Here is a 22,107-nt window from a genome sequence, read left to right on the forward strand (position 1 = left end):
TACTGGTTTCATGGAAGACAATTTTTCCACTGACTGGGTGGCGGGAGAGGGGGATGGTTTAGTATGAAACTGTTCCACTCCACATCATCAGGCATTAGATGCTCATAAGAAGCACACAACTTAGATCCCTCACACGCGCAGTTCACAATGGGATTTGTGCTCCTATGAGAATCTAATGCCACTGCTGATGTGACAGGAGGCAGAGTTCAAACGGTAATGCTCGCTGGCCTGCTGCTCACCTCCTGCTGTGTGGCCGGGTTCCTAAAAGGCCTCGGACCAGTACTGGTTCATGGCCCAGGGGTTAGGAGCCCTTGCTATAGTTGATCCCCTAACTTTCTTTATTGCCTACTCATTCCACCCTCTCTAAAATATCACTACCAAGATTTTATTTGTTGGTTGATAATCTAATTTCAAACTATTAAATTTATTTTCTTAAATATCTATACTAGAAATATAAATGAAAATTTGTATGAAACCTGAAAACTTCTTTTTATAATATACAAATAAAAACATTTCAGTTTGAGAACCCCAAAAATGTTCACTCTTACAAAATATCCTTTACTTAAGGGTTGCCCCTTACTATTCCTTAATCTTCTTGAATCTCTCTCAGGAATTTTGCTTCCTTCTTTCCACACTTGGCACATTAAATCAACACATATTAATCAGTTTCCTGGAGTTCTCTATCATAGCCTCCTGTGATTCTGCCTGGTTTGAAATACAAAAGTATTCCAATTCTATGTAAACCTATTTTAAAGGCATATGATGGTCTACAGTTCTGCCAGAAATAATAAATAATATTCACTTGCCATTGTGTGTCTTTTATAAAATTCTATGCACAGTTTCTGGTGAAAAATGATCATCATTACCTGAACAGAAAACAAAAATACCATGGCACGGTACAAATATCATTTGAAACAGTGACAAAGTAGGTTAAAATATCAAGATAAAGAGCTCACATTGAATCCACAAATTTCCTGACTAGACCAATCATATTCATTCTTCTGGGTTTTTCCTTGTGTTGCTCTCTCTTTTGTTCCACTTTTGCAAATGCTGCCTCTGGTGAAAAAGAGTGTGTGGGAATTTCTTCCTTTCCTACAATGAATCTAAAGAAAAGAGCACAATGTGAGGCATTTTCCACTTAAAAAAAATCAATGAGGAAAAAAATAAAAGACTGTTTATAAACAAATACACAGACAAATATCTTATCATTTGAGATAGTATTTTCACAATTTACATAAAATCGAATCATCCTATGAAGAAAAATAGACTTTTAAAATCTGAATACTCAAAAAAAATTAATAGTCATTTGTTTGATAATGCAGGTATTTTAAAATCAAACTGACCAAGTAAAATACAGCACAACACTTAATGAAGCACCCTTTAACTTGGGACACCGCTTTTTAAACATATGCCTTAGAGTTTTTCAAAAAACCAGGTAGACTTGGGTATACTAATAAATCACAACACTAAAAAATCACAAAAACTATGTATTTTTTTCTTAAATTTGGCTAATAGTTACAATTGAATGATTCTCATTTACAGTAAAACTTGACATTTATACCTGTCATTTTGAGTCATAAACAGCTGTAGCACACTTGGTTATCTGTATACGCACAGGGAAACAGAGGGCACTACAGAACAGGAATCAGAAAACAGTCAGATTCCCCAAGTCTTCATATTATTTCATTAGGAAATCTGAAAGTTGATGTTATTCTAATCTACTTTTCTTTGGAAAAATAAAATATCTAGAAAATAATATTTCTGTCTCATCAAAACTAGACTATATTTTTGCAAAGACAATGAATGGAAAATACTATCACAATTGGATATGCCTCAAGAAGTATCTCCTTTCTCAGAGTTTGCAGTATCACTGTTTATACCTATCCTGTAAGAGTCATTACTCTTATATAGATTAAGCTTTCCCAAGGTAATACTACCTTCCAGGCTTTCAGAAAATATAGTAAAATAGAGATAGAATGGGATCAATAACAATACACTAAAATTCTGGAACTTGAGTCAGGCATAGCGGCTCATGCTGTAACCCCGGCACTATGGGAGTTGAGGCAGGACAATCACTTGTGGCCAGGAGTTCAAGAACAGCCTGGTCACCAGAGTGAGACCCCACCTTAACAAAAAAATTAAAAATCAGCTAGGCATGGTGGTGTATGCCTGTAGTCCCAGCTACGTGGGAGGCTGACATGGGAGGATTGCCTGAGCTCAGGAGTTAAAGGTTGCAGTGGGCTATGATCATGCCACTGTACTTAAGCCTAGGCAATACAGTAAGACCCTGTCTCTTTAAAAAAAAAAAAAAAGTAACTTCAGACCTGTGACAAACAGAATATGAAAGCATAAATACTTAGAAAGAATGAAAAAGCTGTTACTACCAATAACTGCAACCCATCCTGTTCAGACAACCTCGGTAAAACATCTAGCTTATCAAATCATAAGTGGTGTGCAAGGGGTTTGTTTGTCACCAGATGGCAGCTGTGCATCCTTGGTAGCTGTCAGTTCAAATGAATTTGTTTCTTACTTATGGTTGTATATAGAGAGTTTAAGATCTGTACTGCTGTTCTTTATTAGCAACAAGGGTAAAACTATGCCAGAACAGATAGAACAGTTTCTCTTACACCCTTCATAATACTGTTGCTATTTTGGCCAGGACTGACTATTTCAGATTAGAAGTCACTTCCTTGGAGAAGTTGACCCTGTCCCAGGCCAGAATAATTCTGTGCTAGGAGAGCCCAATGAACTGCCAGTACAGTAATGTACGTGCCGTTTTAGTAGTCTACATCCCCTACTCAACTGTGAGGCCTGTGAGACCATGTGTATCTTCTTTGCTATTATATCCCAGCATCTAGCACAGTGTCTGGCACATGGTAAATACGTAATACATATTGAATGAATGAATATAGTAATAGCTAGCATTTTCTGAGCATGTCTTATATGACAGACACAGTGCCAACTGAGCCTTTTACAAATACTAATTCATTCATGTAATCCTCACAACACTATAGGTGTCACAATTCCCATGAGAGTTGGCATGGTTAAGTATCTTGTCCACAACCAATAAATTATCAGTAATTATTTGAACCCAGAATTGTCTAGCCTAAAGTCTGGCTTCTTAATCACTAACCTACATATGTTTCTAACTATGTTTTAAACTATGATGAATAAGGCTAGCGCACCTTCAGAGTCTCACACTGGCTTTTCTCCCGAGGTTGTGTCCTTGACACTATTCTCTTGACTTCTACTGTTATCTACACACGCAGATACTTTTCAAATCATCCCACACAGAATTTCCAGAGGAAGCTTCCCAAAGTACACATCTGAACTGACTACACATATCCTCAAGGAACTTCAGGGGCTTATGGCCTACTGAATTAAATATAAACTTCAAGCTTAAATCAGTATCTGATTTAAGATACTGTGAGGCCTGTGCAGAGTGAGTGCTCACTATAGGAGCTATTATTATATTACAGTTAAATGAACTACTTGACATTCTCCAAATAAACCATGTGTCTTATTGCTCTTCTTATCTGGATTATTCTTCCCTACATCTTTTCTAAAAATCTTATTTGTCTTTTAAAATCCATCTTAAATGCTCCTTCCACTCGCTCCTTCCCACCCACCCCCCACAGGAAAATAAAAGTATTAATAATTTGTGAATTATAGAACACTTAACTTCTATTATTACCTTTAGGTTTTTCTAGTCTATAAGTAATTTTGTGCAAATTTCCTGCTTTCTTCTCTCCATTTACTCCTATCCACAGCTTGGGGAAAGATGCTAGGTTAGGTTTGCCTAAAATATATTCCTAAGATAGCCTACACTTCTCTTTTGCAACATTTGACACAGTTATAATTAGTGCCGTCTTTCCCACTAGACCATAAGCTCTCTGAGGACAGAGACTGTATCTGGCTCATTCCCCAGTGTATTCTCAACGCTTAGTACAAGACCTGGGGCAAAATAAATGTATACTAAGTATATCTATCAGTGAATGTTAACTCTGTAGCTCCTGTATTATCTCACACTTGTTGAGGAGTGCTGAAATGGTTTGGCTCTGTGTTCTTACCCAAATCTCATCTTGAGTTGTGATCCTCACATGTTGAGGGAGGGATATGGTGGGGGTGATTGGATTATGGGGGCAGTTTCTCCCATGCTGTCCTCGTGATAATGAATTAGTTCTCAGGAGAGCTGATGGTTTTAAAGTGTGGCACTCCCTCACTCTAGCTCTCTTCCTCTCCTGCCGCCTTGTGAAGAAGAAGCCTGCTTCTTCTTGGCCTTCTGCCATGACTGTAAGTTTCCTGAGGCCTCCCTAGTCATACAGAACTGTTAGTCAATTAAACCTCTTTTGTTTATACATTAACCAGTCTTGAGTAGTATCTTTATAGCAGTGTGATAACAGACTAATACAAGTGATTTTTTAAAAGGTGCTAAACTGAGTTTTTGTTTGTTTGTTTGTTTGAGACAGAGTCTCACTCTGTCACCCAGGCTGTATTGCAGTGGCATAATCAAAGTTCATTGCAACTTCCGCCTCCTAGGTTCAAGCAATTCTCCTGCCTCAGACTCCCAAGCATCTGGAATTACAGGTGCCCACCACCACACATAGCTGATTTTTGTATTTTTAATAGAGACGGTGTTTTGCCATGTTGGTCAGGCTGGTCTCTAACTCCCGACCTCAAGTGATTGCCCGCCTTGGCCTCCCAAAGTGCTGGGATTATAGGCGTTAGCCACCGTGCCCAGCCTGAAGTAAAGTTTAGTATTTTCAAGCTTTTTAGCCTTGTCTAATTAGGACACATTAAACTGGAGTACTTTGTAAATATTTGTCCTTTGTGGATAAAGGACAGTTTTCCTCTGAGTGAACAATGTATGTTTTCATGATACAGCAATTATGATCTGTATGAGTTAAGCACTTCCTTATGCCATTTTATGATTGTATTCATTTAAATCTCACCATTCTCAAATGTATCAAGCTCTGTGTATCTTTTCCTCACCAAAGTTTAATATTGTCAGGAAGTCATATTAAATTGTGCTACAAAAAGTATTTTCCTTTCCCCTTCCCTTTGTAATTAATATTAAATTTTGCACTTTTGACATGCTATAAATTTACAGCATACGTCTACAATAAAAATCACAACCGCCAGGACTGCAAAGAGGTAGCAGGAAAGACATGTCAGATAACACTTTTTTGAAAGCCTACAAGAAGCACACACATTATTTTTTTACAATGAAACTTAACAATAAAAAATATATTTGGCTTTTAGTAACATTCTTCTGACAATCAACTTTATAAGTGTGAGATTAATTCATCTGCAATGGAGTGAGTCCATATTCACCGTATAAATTCAAGAAATAGCCACATTTCTTGAATCCAAATTCACCACACTGCAGATTGATTATGAAATAGAATTAAAATGAAACAGAATTTGCTTAGTGGAAGGAGATGCACAAATAAACATATGACAATTCACAATATTTAACAGCTTTCTTGCTTTAGCAACAAGAATACTAGCGAGAATTAACAAACATTTTTCTAGAATATTTTTCTATAATACAGTGAAAAATTAAGTGCAAATAGTCCAAACTAGCCCTCTGTTAAAAGTGGATTTGAAGAAAAGACACAAAACCATCTGACACATTTTAAGTTTTTGCAAGAATTCTGGGAGTCTAAGGAGATGTAGGAAAACAAGACTAAGTTTTTCCTTCTCTTTTGAAAACCTAACTTTTGTTTTTGTTATCAACTTTAAACTTAATACCAAATGCTTTCTAGCCAATGCAACAACAATAATAAAAACTTTATTTTCTAATAAATATCATGATCTTTTACCAAAAAGTAACAGTAAGGAAATTAGTGTGGTGTATTATGACTTAGAAAGTTATTGTTCCCACAGAGTTCTCACAACCAAAGACATCCTTAATCATACAGCGGACTCCATTTGTTCCCTCCCAAACCAGTTTCCTTGCATGCCATGTGATTTTCTGTTAACAGCACCTTCTTTTAGGCACTTTGGTTTCCAATACTTGGCTGGGATTGCAGAGTGGAAGGGAAAAGAAGGAAAATATCAGTCTTCATTTTCTTTTTTTCTTTTTTTTTTTGAGACGGAGTCTTGCTCTGTCACCCAGGCTGGAGTGCAGTGGCCGGATCTCAGCTCACTGCAAGCTCCGCCTCCCGGGTTCACGCCATTCTCCTGCCTCAGCCTCCCAGTAGCTGGGACTACAGGCGCCCGCCACCTGGCCCGGCTAGTTTTTTGTATTTTTTAGTAGAGACGGGGTTTCACCGGGTTAGCCAGGATGGTCTCGATCTCCTGACCTCGTGATCCGCCCGTCTCGGCCTCCCAAAGTGCTGGGATTACAGGCTTGAGCCACCGCGCCCGGCCAGTCTTCATTTTCATTCATTGCAAGTCTTAACTTTTTCTGCTTCTCTTTAATCCTCCTACTGTCACCCAAATTCTAGTCCTTATTGTCTTTCCACCTTCTGGTTCTCTCTTTTTTGATGTCCCAAATACTGCAGCCAGACCAATCTTTCTGAAACACTGTCAACCACCCTGCTCAAAAAATGTTAGTAGCTCCCTACTGCTGACCTTATCAAATCCAAATTAGTCTTTTTTTGTCCCCCAGGTCTTCTATAATCTGGCCCTACTCTACATACCAAAAAATATTTTATATTTCCTAATATAAACTTTTCCTACCAATTAAGTCCATTTTCTCACTGTTACCTCACACTTCATGTTTACAATTTTCACTCTCTTGCTACTATTATTCACTTCCACCCAGAGTGCACTTCCTCTTCCTTGTAGTTATTGAAAGCTATCCTTAAAGTACAGTTTAAGGCACATCATCTATGAGAATATAACAAAAATAATAGTCAACATTTCTTGAGTATTTACTAATGCCAGCCACTGTTTGAAATATTTTTCACATATTAACTCATTTGATCCTCAAAATAACCTTGAGACAATCATGTAAAAACTTTTGCTAGTACTGAAGCTTTCCCTAATTTTTCCCTCCAATACTTGCAGTAAAAACCATACTACTAATCTTCACCAAGCATCTACTATACGTCCTTTGGATTACAAAACAGGCAACATTTATGATATAAACTAGACAAACACTGGGTATGGAGTCAGTATACATAGTTAACTTGTGTGATGTTAAATTAGACAAATATTCTAAGCCTCAGTTTTCTCATCATGTTACATCTCACAGAACTGTTGCAAAAATTTAATTTTCTAATCTATGAGAAAATTCTTGGTGAACTCTAAAATATAATGCTAATGCTAACCAACATTTCTACAGTATATACCATGTACCAGTTGCTATGCTAAAAGATGGGCTATGAGGTGAAAAGACTCTAGTGATACTTAAAATCAAATTTGTGTTTGACTGTGCATGAGTCTTGCCCTAAAGTAAATAATCTAGTACCACACAATTAAATACTTAACTTTTCAGTAATTGTTCATGAGCAGCTCTGTCTTTTCCAGCTCCCTGAAGTGAGTTCTTGTATTTCTTTTCAAACACCCCACAACAGAAAGCACACAATAGGTCCAAAAGAAGTAGTTGATTAATTTTTAGAGGGAAAAATCTGACAAATTACTCTTTCAATGAGCTATATATCCGCAGGCTTGGAAGCACTTTTATGAATTCTAAAATTATTTTCAGTTTAAATGTTTAGTCAATATTTATTGTAATTATGTATAATGTTTTAAGTTAACTTGTAAATTCTCTCTCAACATAAAAATAAATGTTACTTACCTAAGTGCAGAAAATGTAAATCCTTTCAAACCATCCTTGCACCTAAAACAATAAGAATTTAAAATCATAAAATATTTTGAGGTATAAATAGTATATTACATTGCTATTAAATCTTTTCCTGAAAATAATGTTTTAAAAGATGAAACTCTTAAGGCAAAAATCTGAACATTATGAATGGTCAAAAGAGCAACAAGCAATGACGTAAGTCACCTTACACAAAATGATTAATATGATAATGCCTTCCTACGTCACATCAACATTACTTAGAGCTCAGCTCTCAAATAGGCAGGTTGAAGAGAGACTTAAGTAAATCTAAGGGCTCCATCTGGACTTTCAAATGGGTGCTGGGAGTAGAGCAGTTGCTACAAATCCCTGGGAGACCAATTTGCTGAGAAGAAAAAGACCACATACACCAGGTGGGTGTGGGCTCTAGATCAATTCAAGGTTCTGACTTCGTCTTACCTACTACATCGGAGAATGCACAATATTCATAATACAGAGTTGGCAGGCACAGAAAGGTTTCAAGTTTAGTTCAACAGTTTTAATTTCTGATTAAGCCCAATTAGAACAGATCACAGAGCATGAAGAACAGAGTTGGGGTGAGGGGAGAGCAGAAAGAGAGGACTCCAAATGGTATTTATTGAGTGTTTACTATATAGCTGGGCACTGTTTTCAGCTCTTTATATGTGTTGTCTCATTTAATCGTATCACTAAACTGTATGAACAGAGATTTTTCTCTATTGCATTGCTACACAGAGGCTCGAAGAATGCAGTAACCTAGGTCACAAAAGTAATAGCAGTCAGAATTCCAGAATTTGGGGGCTGGAGGGGATTGTCTGACTTTAAAAGTTATGTTTTTTTCTTATACGTCCTCCTGAAACAGTCTGCTCTCTTCAGTTGGGGAAGATTCAAATTACATGGTAGTTAAGAAAAAAAAGATTCTCAGATTTGCAAAAAAATATTTAAACAAGACCTTAAAATGGGGACATTACTATGCAGGCTTTACAACATCCTGCTGTTGTCATTCAATGTCTTTGTTCTTCTTTATCGCTATGATCACCCTAAACAAAGGGCTTTTGAGTATTTATTATCAAAATCCCTTGAATAAATCTATAAAGATACTGGATATTCTTAGATAAAGAGTAAGGCCTAGGCTGGGCGCAGTGGCTCACACCTCTAATCCCAGCACTTTAGGAGGCCAAGGCCAGCGGATCACCTGAGACCAGGAGTTCAAGAGCAGCCTGACCAACATGGAGAAACCCCGTCTCTACTAAAAATGCAAAATTAGCCGGACGTGGTGACACAGGCCTGTAATCCCAGCTACTCGGGAGGCTGAGGCAGGAGAATCGCTTGAACCCACGAGGCAGAGGTTGCAATGAGTCAAGATTGCGCCATTGCTCTCCAGCCTGGGCAATAAGAGCGAAACTCCGTCTCAAAAAAAGAGTAAGGCCTCAAATATAATAGGGCAGTTATTCCTCTATGTCTTCTGTATGAAAGACCACAAAGGAAATAAAAATTTAAGAAATCTATTTTAATCAAAATCGTATACATTTGTATTAGATGCAGTATAGAATCTGAGAAAATAAGTTAATCCACATGCACAGAAATGTTTTAAAACAACCCCATCAAAAAGTGGGCAAAGGATATGAACAGACACTTCCCAAAAGAAGACATTTACGCAGCCAACAAACATATGAAAAAAAGCTCAACATCAATGATCATCAGAGAAATGCAAACCAAAACCACAATGAGATACCATCTCATGCCAGTAAGAATGGTGATTATTAAAAAGTCAGGGAACAATAGATGCTGGTGAGGCTGTGGAGAAGTACGAATGCTTCTGCACTGTTGGTGGGAATGTAAATTAGTTCAACCATTGTGGAAGACAGTAGAGCCATTCCTCAAGGATCTGGAACCAGAAATAACATTTGACGCAACAATCCCATTACTGGGTATACACCCAAAGGAATACAAACCATTCTACTATATTCTACTATATATTCTACTATAAAGATAGTCGCACACATATGTTTACTGCAGCACTATTTATAATAGCAAAGACGTGGAACCAACCCAAATGCCCGTCAATGATCAAATGGATAAAGAAAATGTGGTACATATACACCACGAAATACTCTGCAGCCATAAAAAGAAATGAGATCATGTCTTTTACAAGGACATGGATGAAGCTGGAAGCCCTCATCCTCAGCAAACTAACACAGGAACAGAAAACCAAATACTACGTGTTCTCACTCATAAGTAGGAGGTGAACACTGAGAACACATAGACACAGAGAGGGGAACAACACAAACCAGGGCCTGTTGGGGTGTGGGGAGTGAGGGGAGGGAAGTTGGAGGACTGGTCAATAGGTGCAGCAAACCACCATGGCACACGTGTACATATGTAACAAACCTGCATGTTCTGCAGATGTATCCTTTTTTTTTTTTTAAGAAGAAAAAACACTTAAAAACTCAATTTCAATTAAGCAACATGATCTACTTCCTGGTCATGTTAACAGTGAGAAATGTAACCACAGAATTTAGCTAACATACTACATAATTATCTACCTTACACAGAATAGGGGTAAAGGCAAAAGAATTCAGATGGAAGGATAAAATCTGAATGGGAAAATTATAGCATTAAAATGTTTAAACTTATCTTTTTCCATCTGATGAAAGTGTTTTGCCGTAATTTAAAAACCCATAATCTAGATAGGTAAGATGGTGAGGAAGCCGGTTAAGGGGTCTATTGACTGGAAAACAGAGAGCAGTAGACTGATTAAAAGATTATGTATATCTGGGAACAAATTTTGGCTTTCATATGTTATTGTTAAAAGACAGCCATTTATCTTTGTGCTATGCTGAATAAAGAATTCTGACAACTTGTTCTAGTCAGAATTGCATATTTGTGACCTTAAACAATAAATTTTATTGCAGACCAAAACATCAAAAAGTAGCTTTCAAATATAAGAGGAGCATATACAAATGAATTTGCAATTTCATTATGATGGAAGTTCAGTTCTTTCAGCAGAACTCTGTGGGAAGCACTTCATATTGATAAAGTCTTAGCATGGATTCAAAAGGGGCTATTCTTCTTTCCATTCATGTGTATAAGGTTTGTTAATGTAATTGAGGGTCAGATGTCTATGTCAAAAGAACAAAAAAGTAATTATTCCCATAAAAAGAATCTTTAAAATAGTAATATGGCCCCACATTTTGACACTAAGAGTATTGTATGAGCATTAACCTAACTATGAAACACAATTGTAATCTGTGTTGAATGTTGAAAATATGATACAAAGATTTAAACAAAGCAGACTCCATTTGAAGGTTCCTCATTCTATGGATTCGATTATTATAATGTAAATGAAATCACATTCTCCATTTAAGTATTAAGGCTCACCAACTTATTCAATAAATATTAACTAAGTGGCCACTAAGTATAAGCACTGCCTGCCTTAGGTTCTAAGGACATAACTGTGAACAATAAAGAATCCCTGGTTTTACAGAGCTGGCATTCTAGTTGGGAAAGAGATACATAAAAAAGTAAATATGTCATATAGTGGTAATAGGTATGGAAAAAAAACAAAAAACCTGCAAGATAAGGGGAGAAACAGTGATGTAGTCAGGCTTCATTACTTTACACAGTATGGTCAAGAAGAGCTTCTTTGAGAGGTAAAATTTGGTGATCTGATAGAAACATTAGTGAGTAGAGGGGAGAGCATTTCCGTTTGAGGTAATCAAGTACACAGCCCATGATATGGAGTCAGCTTGGCATGTAAAGAGAAGCAAGTAGATTACTGTAGCTGGAGTAAAATAGGGGAGGGAAGTAGTGGTAGGAAATGAGGACCTAACAGTGGGGTGGAGAGAGGGAGTAGTCTACATTTCACATAAGCCCTTTAGGCAAGGTAAGAACTTTGGGAGGTTCTCATAAGAGGAGTGGCACGATCTATCTTAAATTTTAAAAGAATCACTTGTGGCCGGGGACAGCGGCTCATGCCTGTCATCCCAGGACTTTGGGAGGCTGGTGGATCACCTGAGGTCATGAGTTTGAGACCAGCCTGGCCAACATGGCAAAACCCTGTCTCTACTGAAAACACAAAAACTAGCCGGGTATGGTGCCTGTAATCTCAGCTACTTGCGAGGCTGAGGCAGGGAGAATCACTGGAACCCAGGAAGCAGCAGGAGGCGGAGTTAGCAGTGAGCCGCGATCGCGCCATTGCACTCCAGCCTGGGCAACAGAGTGCGACTCTGTCTCAAAAAAAAAAAAAAAAAAATCACTTGGCTGCTGGATAGACTTATAGGAGGTCAAGGTTAGAAGCAAGGAAGCAAGTTAGGAGGGGAAAGATGATTGTGGTCATCTAGATCATAGTTGTAGCAGGTGGGGAGAAGTAGAGCTGACTGAAATTCTCAATGGTTTAAATGTGAAGTAAAAGAGAGGCAATTTACAAATTACTGAAATAATTTTTGGTTTTATCAAATGGAAGGATAATATGGCCACTCACCAAAGTAAGGAATGCTACAGCAGAAACAGTTTCAAGGAGAAAATCAAAACTTTTGTTTTGGACATGTTAAGTTTAAAATGTGTGTTAACTAATTAAATGGTAATGTTGAGGAAGCAAGTAATTGGCTGAACAAGTCTGAGGATTAAGGGAGAGGTCTGATTTGTTTATATGTAGTATTTAAATGCATGAGACTAGATACAATCATACAGGAAATAATTGTAAAGAAAATGTCCAAGGACTGAATATATTTTGCTTCTCCACAACTTATAATGCAGAATATCTCTTCAAAGGAAGAAAAATAAAAATCCATTTATCTTAATCACATTCTTTTCTAAATAAAGTCTCATTTTTATTTTCAAGTGCACATAAAAATAATGCATTAACTCATATACGTAGACTTTTCAACTTAATTTATGCAAATGAAAAAATAAATACTATAAGTCAGTCTACATTTACTGAATCTCTACTTGCAAGGTTCTGTGCTAAGGCAAATTATGATATAAAAGAGAGCCAAAAAAGACAGAGAGGAAAAGAAATATGTTGCATAATAATATCAAACAACTTAGTCGATACACAAATAACCGTAGAGGTTCAGGTTGGAATTCCATATTATGTACAGGAAAGTACAAATAAGCTCAGTGTTATCATTATCAGGATAATACTCTTGGTCAAATGTTCCAATTTTCTATTAGAAGTGTAAATGATAGTAAAATAAACAATTCTGCCCACAAAGATATTTTTCTTCTGTGAAATTACTTTAATGAGAGAGTCACCTTTATTACATTGTACCAGCAGATGTCGCTAGAAAACTGTTTTTGGAAGAATTTGTAGTTCATTGGTGTGACTTCTATAGCAAACACTTTACTGTAGGTTTTCCTCCAAAAACACATTTATAGGGATGCAAAAATGTTACTAATCTTAATTAAAGTACATTAAGTTCTCCCAAGAAAATATCGCGATATTAGACTTTTAATGATGGGTGATGTTCCTATAATCCATTCACCATAAAATGTTTAAGAACACCCTATTGTTTGGCACCAACACAAAATTTAATAACGTAAATATGCTACTTCATTATGTGCTCTCTAATGAGCTGAAAAGAATGAGAACAAACTATTTTGATTTCTAAGTTTTTTTATTGTCTACTCAGTTTTCACTCATTTGGTAAATATAAAAGATGTAAAAGATGTACTTTATAAATCTCCTTTAAAATATTTCTTCACAATCTAAAGAATGGAAGAAAATATTTACAAACTATACATCCTAGAGGGGATTACTATCCAGAAAATATCCATGGAATACTATACGGCCACAAAAAGGATGAAATTCTGTTATTTGCAGCAACATGGAAGGACTGGTAGACATGCTCAGTGAAATAAGCCATGAACAGAAAAGTTAAACACTGCATGTTCTCACTCATACGTGAAAGCTAAAAACAATTTATCTTATAGAAGTGAAAAGTAGAAAGTAGAAGAGAAAATACCCAAGGCTAGAAATAGTAAGGGAAAGGTAAAGATATGAAGAGACGGCTGGGCGTGGTGGCTCATGCCTGTAATCCCAGCACTTTGGGAGGCCAAGGCGGGTGGATCACCTGGGGTCAGGAATTCAAGAGCATCCTGGCCAACATGGTGAAACCCGTCTCTACCAAAAATACAAAAATTAGCCAGGCATGGTGGTGGGCATCTGTAATTCCAGCTACTCGGGAGGCTGAGGCAGAAGAATTGGTTGAACCCAGGAGGCAGAGGTTGCAGTGAGCTGAGATCGTACCACTGCACTCCAGTCTGGGTGACAGAGCAAAACTCCATCTCAAAAAAAAAAAAAAAAGATACGGAGAGACTTGTTAGATATAAAATCACAGCTACGTAGGAGGAATACATTCTAGTGGTTCTATATCACTGTAGGATGACTATAGTTAACAGTAATACATAGTTTCAAATAGCTAGTTTCAATACTCCCAATACAAAGACATAAGTATGAGATTATAGATATGCTAATTATTCTGATCTAATTAACTATATATGTATTAAAACATCACTCTGTACTCCCATGAGTATGTACAATTTTTATTTGTCAATTTTTTAAATGATAAAATACATTTCATATACACAAAATGTAGTTTCAGAAGAAGGTGCAGACAACATGGGATTTTTTTTTCCATTGCATGTTTGTGATTGTAATCATGTTTTCACAATAAATTTAATGTGTCAGTTTTTACATAAGAAAAATATAAGCATCTAAAACAATATTACATGTTTTATTTACTTATTTATTACTTCTTCCCCTTCACCCCCCAAGATGGGGGTCTCCCTATGTTGCTCAAGCTGGTCTTAAACTACTGGACTCAAACAATCCTCCCTACTTCGGCCTCCCAAGGACTGGGATCACAGGCATGTGCCACTGTGCTTATATTACACATTTTAAATAAACATCTAAAAACAAAAATGAAAAAAAGTATTTCTTCAGAGGCAACGCATGGTGTAGTGAAAAAATCTTGATAAGAGAAAGGATACAGATGCTAATCATAACTTCTCTACAATCTTGAGTAAATCACTTAACTTTAGGAATCAATATCCTTGTATATTAAAAAAAAAAATGAAAGTAAATGACTACCATAACTGGCTGATTAAATGATTTAGAATTCTGAAATTTCATCATTTTATTTAATGCTAGCTTTATTATTAAAAATCATAATGGAAAAATAGAATGAATTCTTCTAAATTACTTATGATGTAAAAAGAGAAATGATCTCACTGGCCCCAAGAATAAAACCAAACATACAAACAAAACTCTGAATTCGTGTTAAGACTACTAGTTGCTACTAAGAGTATTATACTTGCTTATCATTTTATAAAACTTATTGAGGTGGAACTTCTTCATGCAAAGGTTCAAAGAGAAACTTTTTAAGTTTCAAACTTGTCTTTCGAGACCAACTATTGGGATAGATATACACTGCTATAAAAAGACCTGTATGAAACACTGTTAAGTAAAAGAAGGAATTCTATATACATAATCTGATTGTTAAATACTATTGCTATATTTAGCAACAATGCTAAAATATTAATAGCAAAATATAAAATGTTGTTTATTATTTACATATGGCATTGTTATAGAAAGTCCTCTAATAGGATACATACAAAACCAAACTGTGCGTAGTGGACTAACTATTGTAGTTGGATGAGTTAAGATGTATGCAGAAAAATATAACTTTTTACTTTCTATGGGGCTACATCACTTCGAATGTTTACAATAAGCATAAATTTATACAATGTTTGTACAACTTAATCTTAAAATCAGTTCTTGATCATTTAGGAACAGACTGAACAGTGTAAAAGTTATTCATCTTTATTCCACCAACACAATGGCAAAGAACATAACACTCAAACCAGTCAACTTTACTAATTAACAAGGTTGTGAAAGTTTTGCTAGAAAGAGGCATAAAACAACTATCTGAAATAAATGATTTAGGCTGAAATTGTTTGAAACTATGATCCCAATGAACATGGATAATTAGGTAACTATAATGATAAAAAACATATATACATACATACATACATTTATTTATTTATTTATGAGACAGAGTCTCACTCTGTCACCAGGCTGGAGTGCAGTGGCGTGATTTCAGCTCACTGCAACCTTCACCTCCCGGGTTCAAGCAATTCTCCTGCCTCAGCTTCCCGAGTAGCTGGGACTATAGGCACGTGCCACTACGCCCAGCTAATTTTTGTATTTTTAGTAGAGACAGGGTTTCACCATGTTGACCAGGATGGTCTCGATCTCTTGACCTCATGATCTGCCCGCCTCGGCTTCCCAAAGTGCTGGGATTACAGGCTTGAGCCACCGCGACCGGCCGAAAAACAAACATTTATTAAGTATCAAGAAACAAACATTTATTAAGTATCAAGTGGGGCACTTCAGAGTTCTTCTTTTACTCATTAAACCAGAAGGAAACTCAAATATTCATTAAATATTACATGATATACCTTTATTCATTCAACATTAATTGAGCATCTAATATACAGAAGACATTATGTTGCTGGTCACTTGAAGAATGCAAAGGTAGCTTTTTAAGAGCTACTCTATTTGTACTTCCTGAGTTCAGCTCTAAGTTTCTTTTATTCAGTATTTTACATCATCTACCTCAAACTATTCAACTGGAGTAAAGTGTTACATATATGCTAAAGCACAATTAAATATGTGAAAAGATTCAGTTAGCAAAAAATAAAGACAAATTGGATTTAAAATAGTTGAGCACATCGATAACTCTTAAAATATTCTATTCTATTCTATTCTATTCTATTCTATTCTATTCTATTCTATTCTATTCTATTCTATTCTGATTATACCAGCCATCTAAGTCACTCAGTATCAAAATTAAAAGTTACATTATTTTATGTGAACAAAATTAATTAAAACAGAAAATGCTGAAAGTTCAAGTGTAAACATTTATGTTGGAGTTATGAAAAGAATGACATATAAAATTGAATATAAATTACAGTTACAGACAATAGCTGGACCTTCAAAATTTTGATTAGTTACTGTAAGCATAAATATAATCAGAGTGAATACAATTGAAAAGTTTAATTTGAAAGTCAAAAAGGAACTAGGATGCCTATTTAAATGCCTTTAATTTGTGACTCCCAATTATCTTTATTCTCAAGAAAATTCAAGCAATTTTATGTAGTTTTAATTAAATTTTTCTAATTTTGTTTTTAAAAACCCACATAAAAGAACACACTAGATTTTGTAATTAACTTTCCAACCCATTTTCAAATATAGAAGTTTACCTTAGTACTAACTTATAATTTAGTATTTGACATGATCACCAATTGTATATTTTGATTGATGCTTGCTTATCAAAGATAACCAAGAAAATACTGACATGAAATTACTTTCAGACTTTTATTTTTGGTTTGTTTTTAAAAATGTTTAATATTCTAATCACATAAGCATATTCCAATAGGTTAAATTGATTATTTCAATTTACTATGCAAAACTTGTGTGTGGTTAAAATACATTACATGGCTTATACATATACAACAGGTTTTACGTTAAATTTCTTTGTTTGAATAATAAAATGGACTAAGAGTTCAGTTTCAGCCTTCTTATGGCACTTAGTAGGAGAAAACTGAACTACTAATGTTGTATCCCTATTTTAAGAAAACTCACATACAAATATCTGAAGTTGGAATAGCAAGAAATTAAGAAATTTGGGGAAAATTATTTTGTTTCCTTTATGAACACATTATATCTTCAACAACTTTCAATAGAATTCCTTTAAATACTGAAATTCCCCAGTGTATTAAAAATGTTATTTTCTATTCTGATAAATATTTCACAGTACATTTATTTCATACAGAACGGAACACTGATACTGGCTTTGTCTTCAAGAGCCCAAGCAAAGCTGCTGAAGCAGGCCGCAGTTATGGGTAATCAAGTGAGACTGTAAGTCCCCAGATGATTATTGTGCACTTTTTTCTGGTGTGTCCTAACTATAAATTGGAAACAGTTGGACTAAAACTTACAGTAACAACTCCAATAGAATCAGATTTCTCCTTAAACTTGGAGAAGCTGGAACTGTTTCTGCTTTAAAATCCAAACTAGGAAGGTCATGTTCCAAGCAGCTCTAAATTGCTAAGAAACCAAGAATCACCTTCAGACTATTTCTAAAAGAAAAGTTAATTAGGATAAATTTCTTTCTCATAATGAACTGGCAATAGTAACACTAGTCAAACTCTAAAATCATTGCAAAAGGAGCAGATCGTGGTTTCATTGGACCTAAACTGAAAGGCCTGTTTGCAGTTCCCAAGGAAATGGCATGAATGTAGACTTAACAAATTAACTATAGGCAACAACCAAAAAATATCAAAATAATGTCTCATGTAAATCCAAGGAAAAATTAGCAACTGTCTTAAAATCATGGCATTGCTACGAATCAAAATTATTTACATTAAACAAAATTATAATCACAATTCTGAACCAATCTATTTTTTAAAGACCTCAAGACAAACACTTTCAGCTTTTTCCCTTCTACAATCATAGTGAAAAATATGAAAACAAATGTTTTCTATTAAACAGAATCTTCGAATCAACACTAATTTCTTTTCTTTTCTTTATTTTTTGAGATTGAGTCTCACTCTGTCGCCCAGGCTGGAATGCAGTGGTGTGATCTCGGCTCACTGCAACCTCCACCACCTGAGTTCAAGGCAATTCTCTGCCTCAGCCTCCCAAGTAGCTGGGATTACAGGTGCCCGCCACCATACCCAGCTAATTTTTGTATTTTTAGTAGAGACAGGGTTTCACCATCTTGGCCTGGCTGGTCTTGAACTCCTGACCGCATGATCCACCCACCTTGGCCTCCCAAAGTGCTGGCACTATAGGCAGGAGCCACCACACTCAGCCCCATTAATTTATTTTCAAATGCATATTGGCATATATGTCAGTAAAATAATATAGCAATTTGTTTCCATATTGAACAAAATGAGCATCTATTTAAAACTATAACAGGCTAAAATTTTTCATAAATTTATGCTTATTTCATACCAAAGTTCAAATCTAAAATAAATAAAATATGCATCTCCTAGTAATGGAACAAAACCAAACAACATTTTGGAAGCTTTTGCAAATTACTATTCTCTTTTCCTTTTCTTTTTTTTGAGATGGAATTTCAGTCTTGTTGCCCAGGCTGGAGTGCAATGGCGCAGTCTTGGCTCACTGCAACTTCCACCTCCTGGGTTCAAGTGATTCTCCTGCCTCAGCCTCCCAAGTAGCTGGGATTACAGGCACCTGGTACCACGCCCAGCTAATTTTATATTTTTAGTAGAGACAGGGTTTCACCATGTTGGCCAGGCTGATCTCGAACTCCTGACCTTAGGTGATCTGCCTGCCTCAGCCTCCCAAAGTGCTGGGATTACAGGGTGAGCCACCGCACCTGGCTGGAAGCTACTATTTTCTGATTAACTGAAGACTTATAGAGCATCCTGACCCCCGAGAAAGAAACATTTAATTTCAAATACTCCAGTTTACTTCCTCTCAAAGATTTTAAACTTATCGATAGAATTTGAGAGAGTCAACACATAATGGAATCTTGCTAGCCCACAGAATGGTATTAGAAAAATAAAATGTTGGAACGAAGGTAACATGAGAGAATTGTATTATGTAGATTAAGAAACCAAGGCCCAAGGAGATTAAGTGATTAAACTGTAAATTCATCCCAATCACCTAACTGTCTGTACCTGCTGAAGTCTCAACTGTGAAGAAGAAATATTACAGACAAGTAAAGGGACCTTGGACTATATAAAAGAAAACACAAATCACCTAAATGAAGGTAGAGAACAATGGTCTTCCAACTGGTATTATGCAAAGACTTTACAAGGGACAAAGGGCCTGGATAGTTTTAAAGAAACCAGTGTTGGCTGGACGCAATGGCTCATGCCTGTAATCTCAGCACTTTGGGAGGCCAAGGCGAGTGGATCACCTGAGAGTCAGGAGTTCGAGACCAGCCTGGCCAAGGTGGTGAAACCCTGTTTCTACTAAAAATACAAAAATTAGCTGGCCATGGTGGCTCGTGCCTGTAATCTCAGCTACTTGGGAGGCTGGGGCAGGAGAACTGCTTGAACACGGAAGGTGGAGGTTGCAGTGAGCCAAGATCGCATCATTGCATTCCAGCCTGGGCAGTAAGAGCAAAACTCCACCTCAAAAAGAAAAAGATGGAAAAAAAAAAAATGAACCAATGTCCAGTTCCTCACTTCCACATGTTCTCCTATCTAAACATGATTTGCCTGAAAGTGTACCTTTGGACAAGACTTCATGCTGGCTTCTCTTATCTACCTCCTCTTCATAAAAGCTTTTCACATCAGAAATACAATTCTTCATCCCCACTCCAGACCTCCTGAATTCAGAAATTCTAAGTTTGGGGCCCAACAATCTCTGCAACCTGTGTTTTAACAAAATCGCCACAGGATTCTTAAAAATGCTAAAGCTTGAAAACCACTGAGCTAAGTTATGTAGCAGTAACAAAATCTCAATGCGTTTTAACAACCAAAGTTAATTTTCTGCTCATGCTACATGTCAAACAAGAGTTAGCGATGGTTCAAGTACATGAAATCTTCATTTTGTACCTTAGGGTAATAGAGAAACTTTATCTGCAAATGTGGATTGTCAGAGCAGAGAAAAAGAACAAACATAGGAAACTGTGTTCTGACTTAAAGATTTTGCTCATAAGTGTACATAAATCATTTCCACTCACATTTCTTTAGCCAAAGCATGTCATAACTCCAGGCATGATGTCAATAGGGAAGGGAAATATAAAGTTTCTCCAGGGAGGAGCAGCAAAGGTTTTTGAACAATAACACAGTCTACCACACACGCCAAGCATATAATGGTTGAAGATCAACTGTATTTGTTTATATTTAAGAAAATTCAAAGCACAATTTCCTTTTCTTCATAAAATACTATCAATAGTCTTTTTCACAATAACTTCTTCCACATTAAGTATGATAATATTTAAAATCTTTCTGGTACTGGTTTCAGAAATAGGATAGTGTACAACACATCAATTAGTATTTTACACTATATGTGAATATATAAACGTGTTTCTGTGTGTGCATGTGTCCTCTGAGCTTTCATTTTTCTTCTAATTACCAAAGAATTCAGGATTTTCTCATTGTTTATATATCCCCAGTACCTAGTACAGTGCATACTACATGAGTCACTCAAGAAATATATGTTGAAAGAAATTTTTGTCCGTGTAATCACTGAAAAAAACTGCATTTTTAGAGTAACTACTTATATTTGGGTGCCAAGTTTCTTGTAGTTGTTTCTTTGACAGCAATTGTAGGGTTTTTTGTTTTGTTTTGATTTTCTGTTTCTAAAGAAATTTGTTTATGTTAAATCAACTACCTCTATATTCATTAACAACTCCCAAGGATCATCCTTAATATCAAGTTCCATTAGTTTCGTTATATTGATAATATGCTATGAATTTACATTTAAACATAAACATGCATACTCTAAATAGGGGCTTCCAGTCTTTTCTTAATTAGGAGCTATTTTTTAATACCACAAATGAAATGGGACAGTGATTATAATATGAAGTTATCCAATCCAAAAGGCAGGAATGGGAATACGGCTGCTAGGCATGTTCATCACACTATTAGGAACTGAAATCTAGCAAAAGAGGTGAGACTATAAAGTCTATAGGTTGGAGTGTTGTTCACTTTTATATCATTTATTCACTCCTTCAAAGAGTTAAGTATTTCATAAGTATTTACAAAGAGTTGACAATGTGTCAGGCAGGTTGCCAAGTGTTGAGGACAGCCATTGTTGATGACTTCAGGAATTCACAATCCAGAAAGTATACACACAATCAAATAATGACATTACATTATAGAAAGTACTTTAATCTACAGTACATCGTGCTTTAGGAGCACAAAGGAAGTGTGTCTAACACTGACTTTGGTGTCATAAAGGCTGTTCAGACAAAGAGACATTTAAGATGCTATAAAAAAGAAGTAGAGGAAGAAAGCAGGGAGGAAAAATACATATAAGACTTAGAAAAAAGAAAACACTGGATATTCTGAGAATTGAAGAGGTTTAATATGACTGTAACAAAGAGACACGGAAACCAAATGGAGAAAGACTGGCACATATCACCCCACACCAAAAATGAATATGGACTTGACTTCTAAGGCAAAAGGTCCTGTTACCAGAGGAATGACATAACCAGACCTATGTTTAACAAAGGTATTCCAGGTTTAATGTTCATGACCTATTACCAAATGTCACTCCATTGTTTATTTTTAAACTATAATCTCATTTGGTACTATTTGCTTAAACTTTTTAAATGACAGCCTAC

General features: G+C 36.0%; 1 protein-coding gene across 4 annotated transcripts in view; it reads right to left on the reverse strand.

The window, feature by feature from the left end:
• Positions 1-22,107, reverse strand: part of TMEM135 (transmembrane protein 135) — a 264,255-nt gene that overhangs the window by 19,610 nt on the left and 222,538 nt on the right. For all 4 annotated transcript variants that reach the window (XM_010356031.2, XM_010356030.2, XM_030918487.1 and 1 more), the window contains 2 exons: positions 7,751-7,792; positions 957-1,103 (listed from right to left, as the gene is read on the reverse strand). In XM_010356031.2, the coding sequence (XP_010354333.1) occupies positions 957-1,103; positions 7,751-7,792 (189 nt within the window). The remainder of the gene's footprint in view (positions 1-956; positions 1,104-7,750; positions 7,793-22,107) is intronic.

This window comes from Rhinopithecus roxellana, chromosome 15 (genome assembly GCF_007565055.1).
Source record: "Rhinopithecus roxellana isolate Shanxi Qingling chromosome 15, ASM756505v1, whole genome shotgun sequence".
In the NCBI taxonomy this organism is placed as follows: domain Eukaryota; kingdom Metazoa; phylum Chordata; class Mammalia; order Primates; family Cercopithecidae; genus Rhinopithecus; species Rhinopithecus roxellana.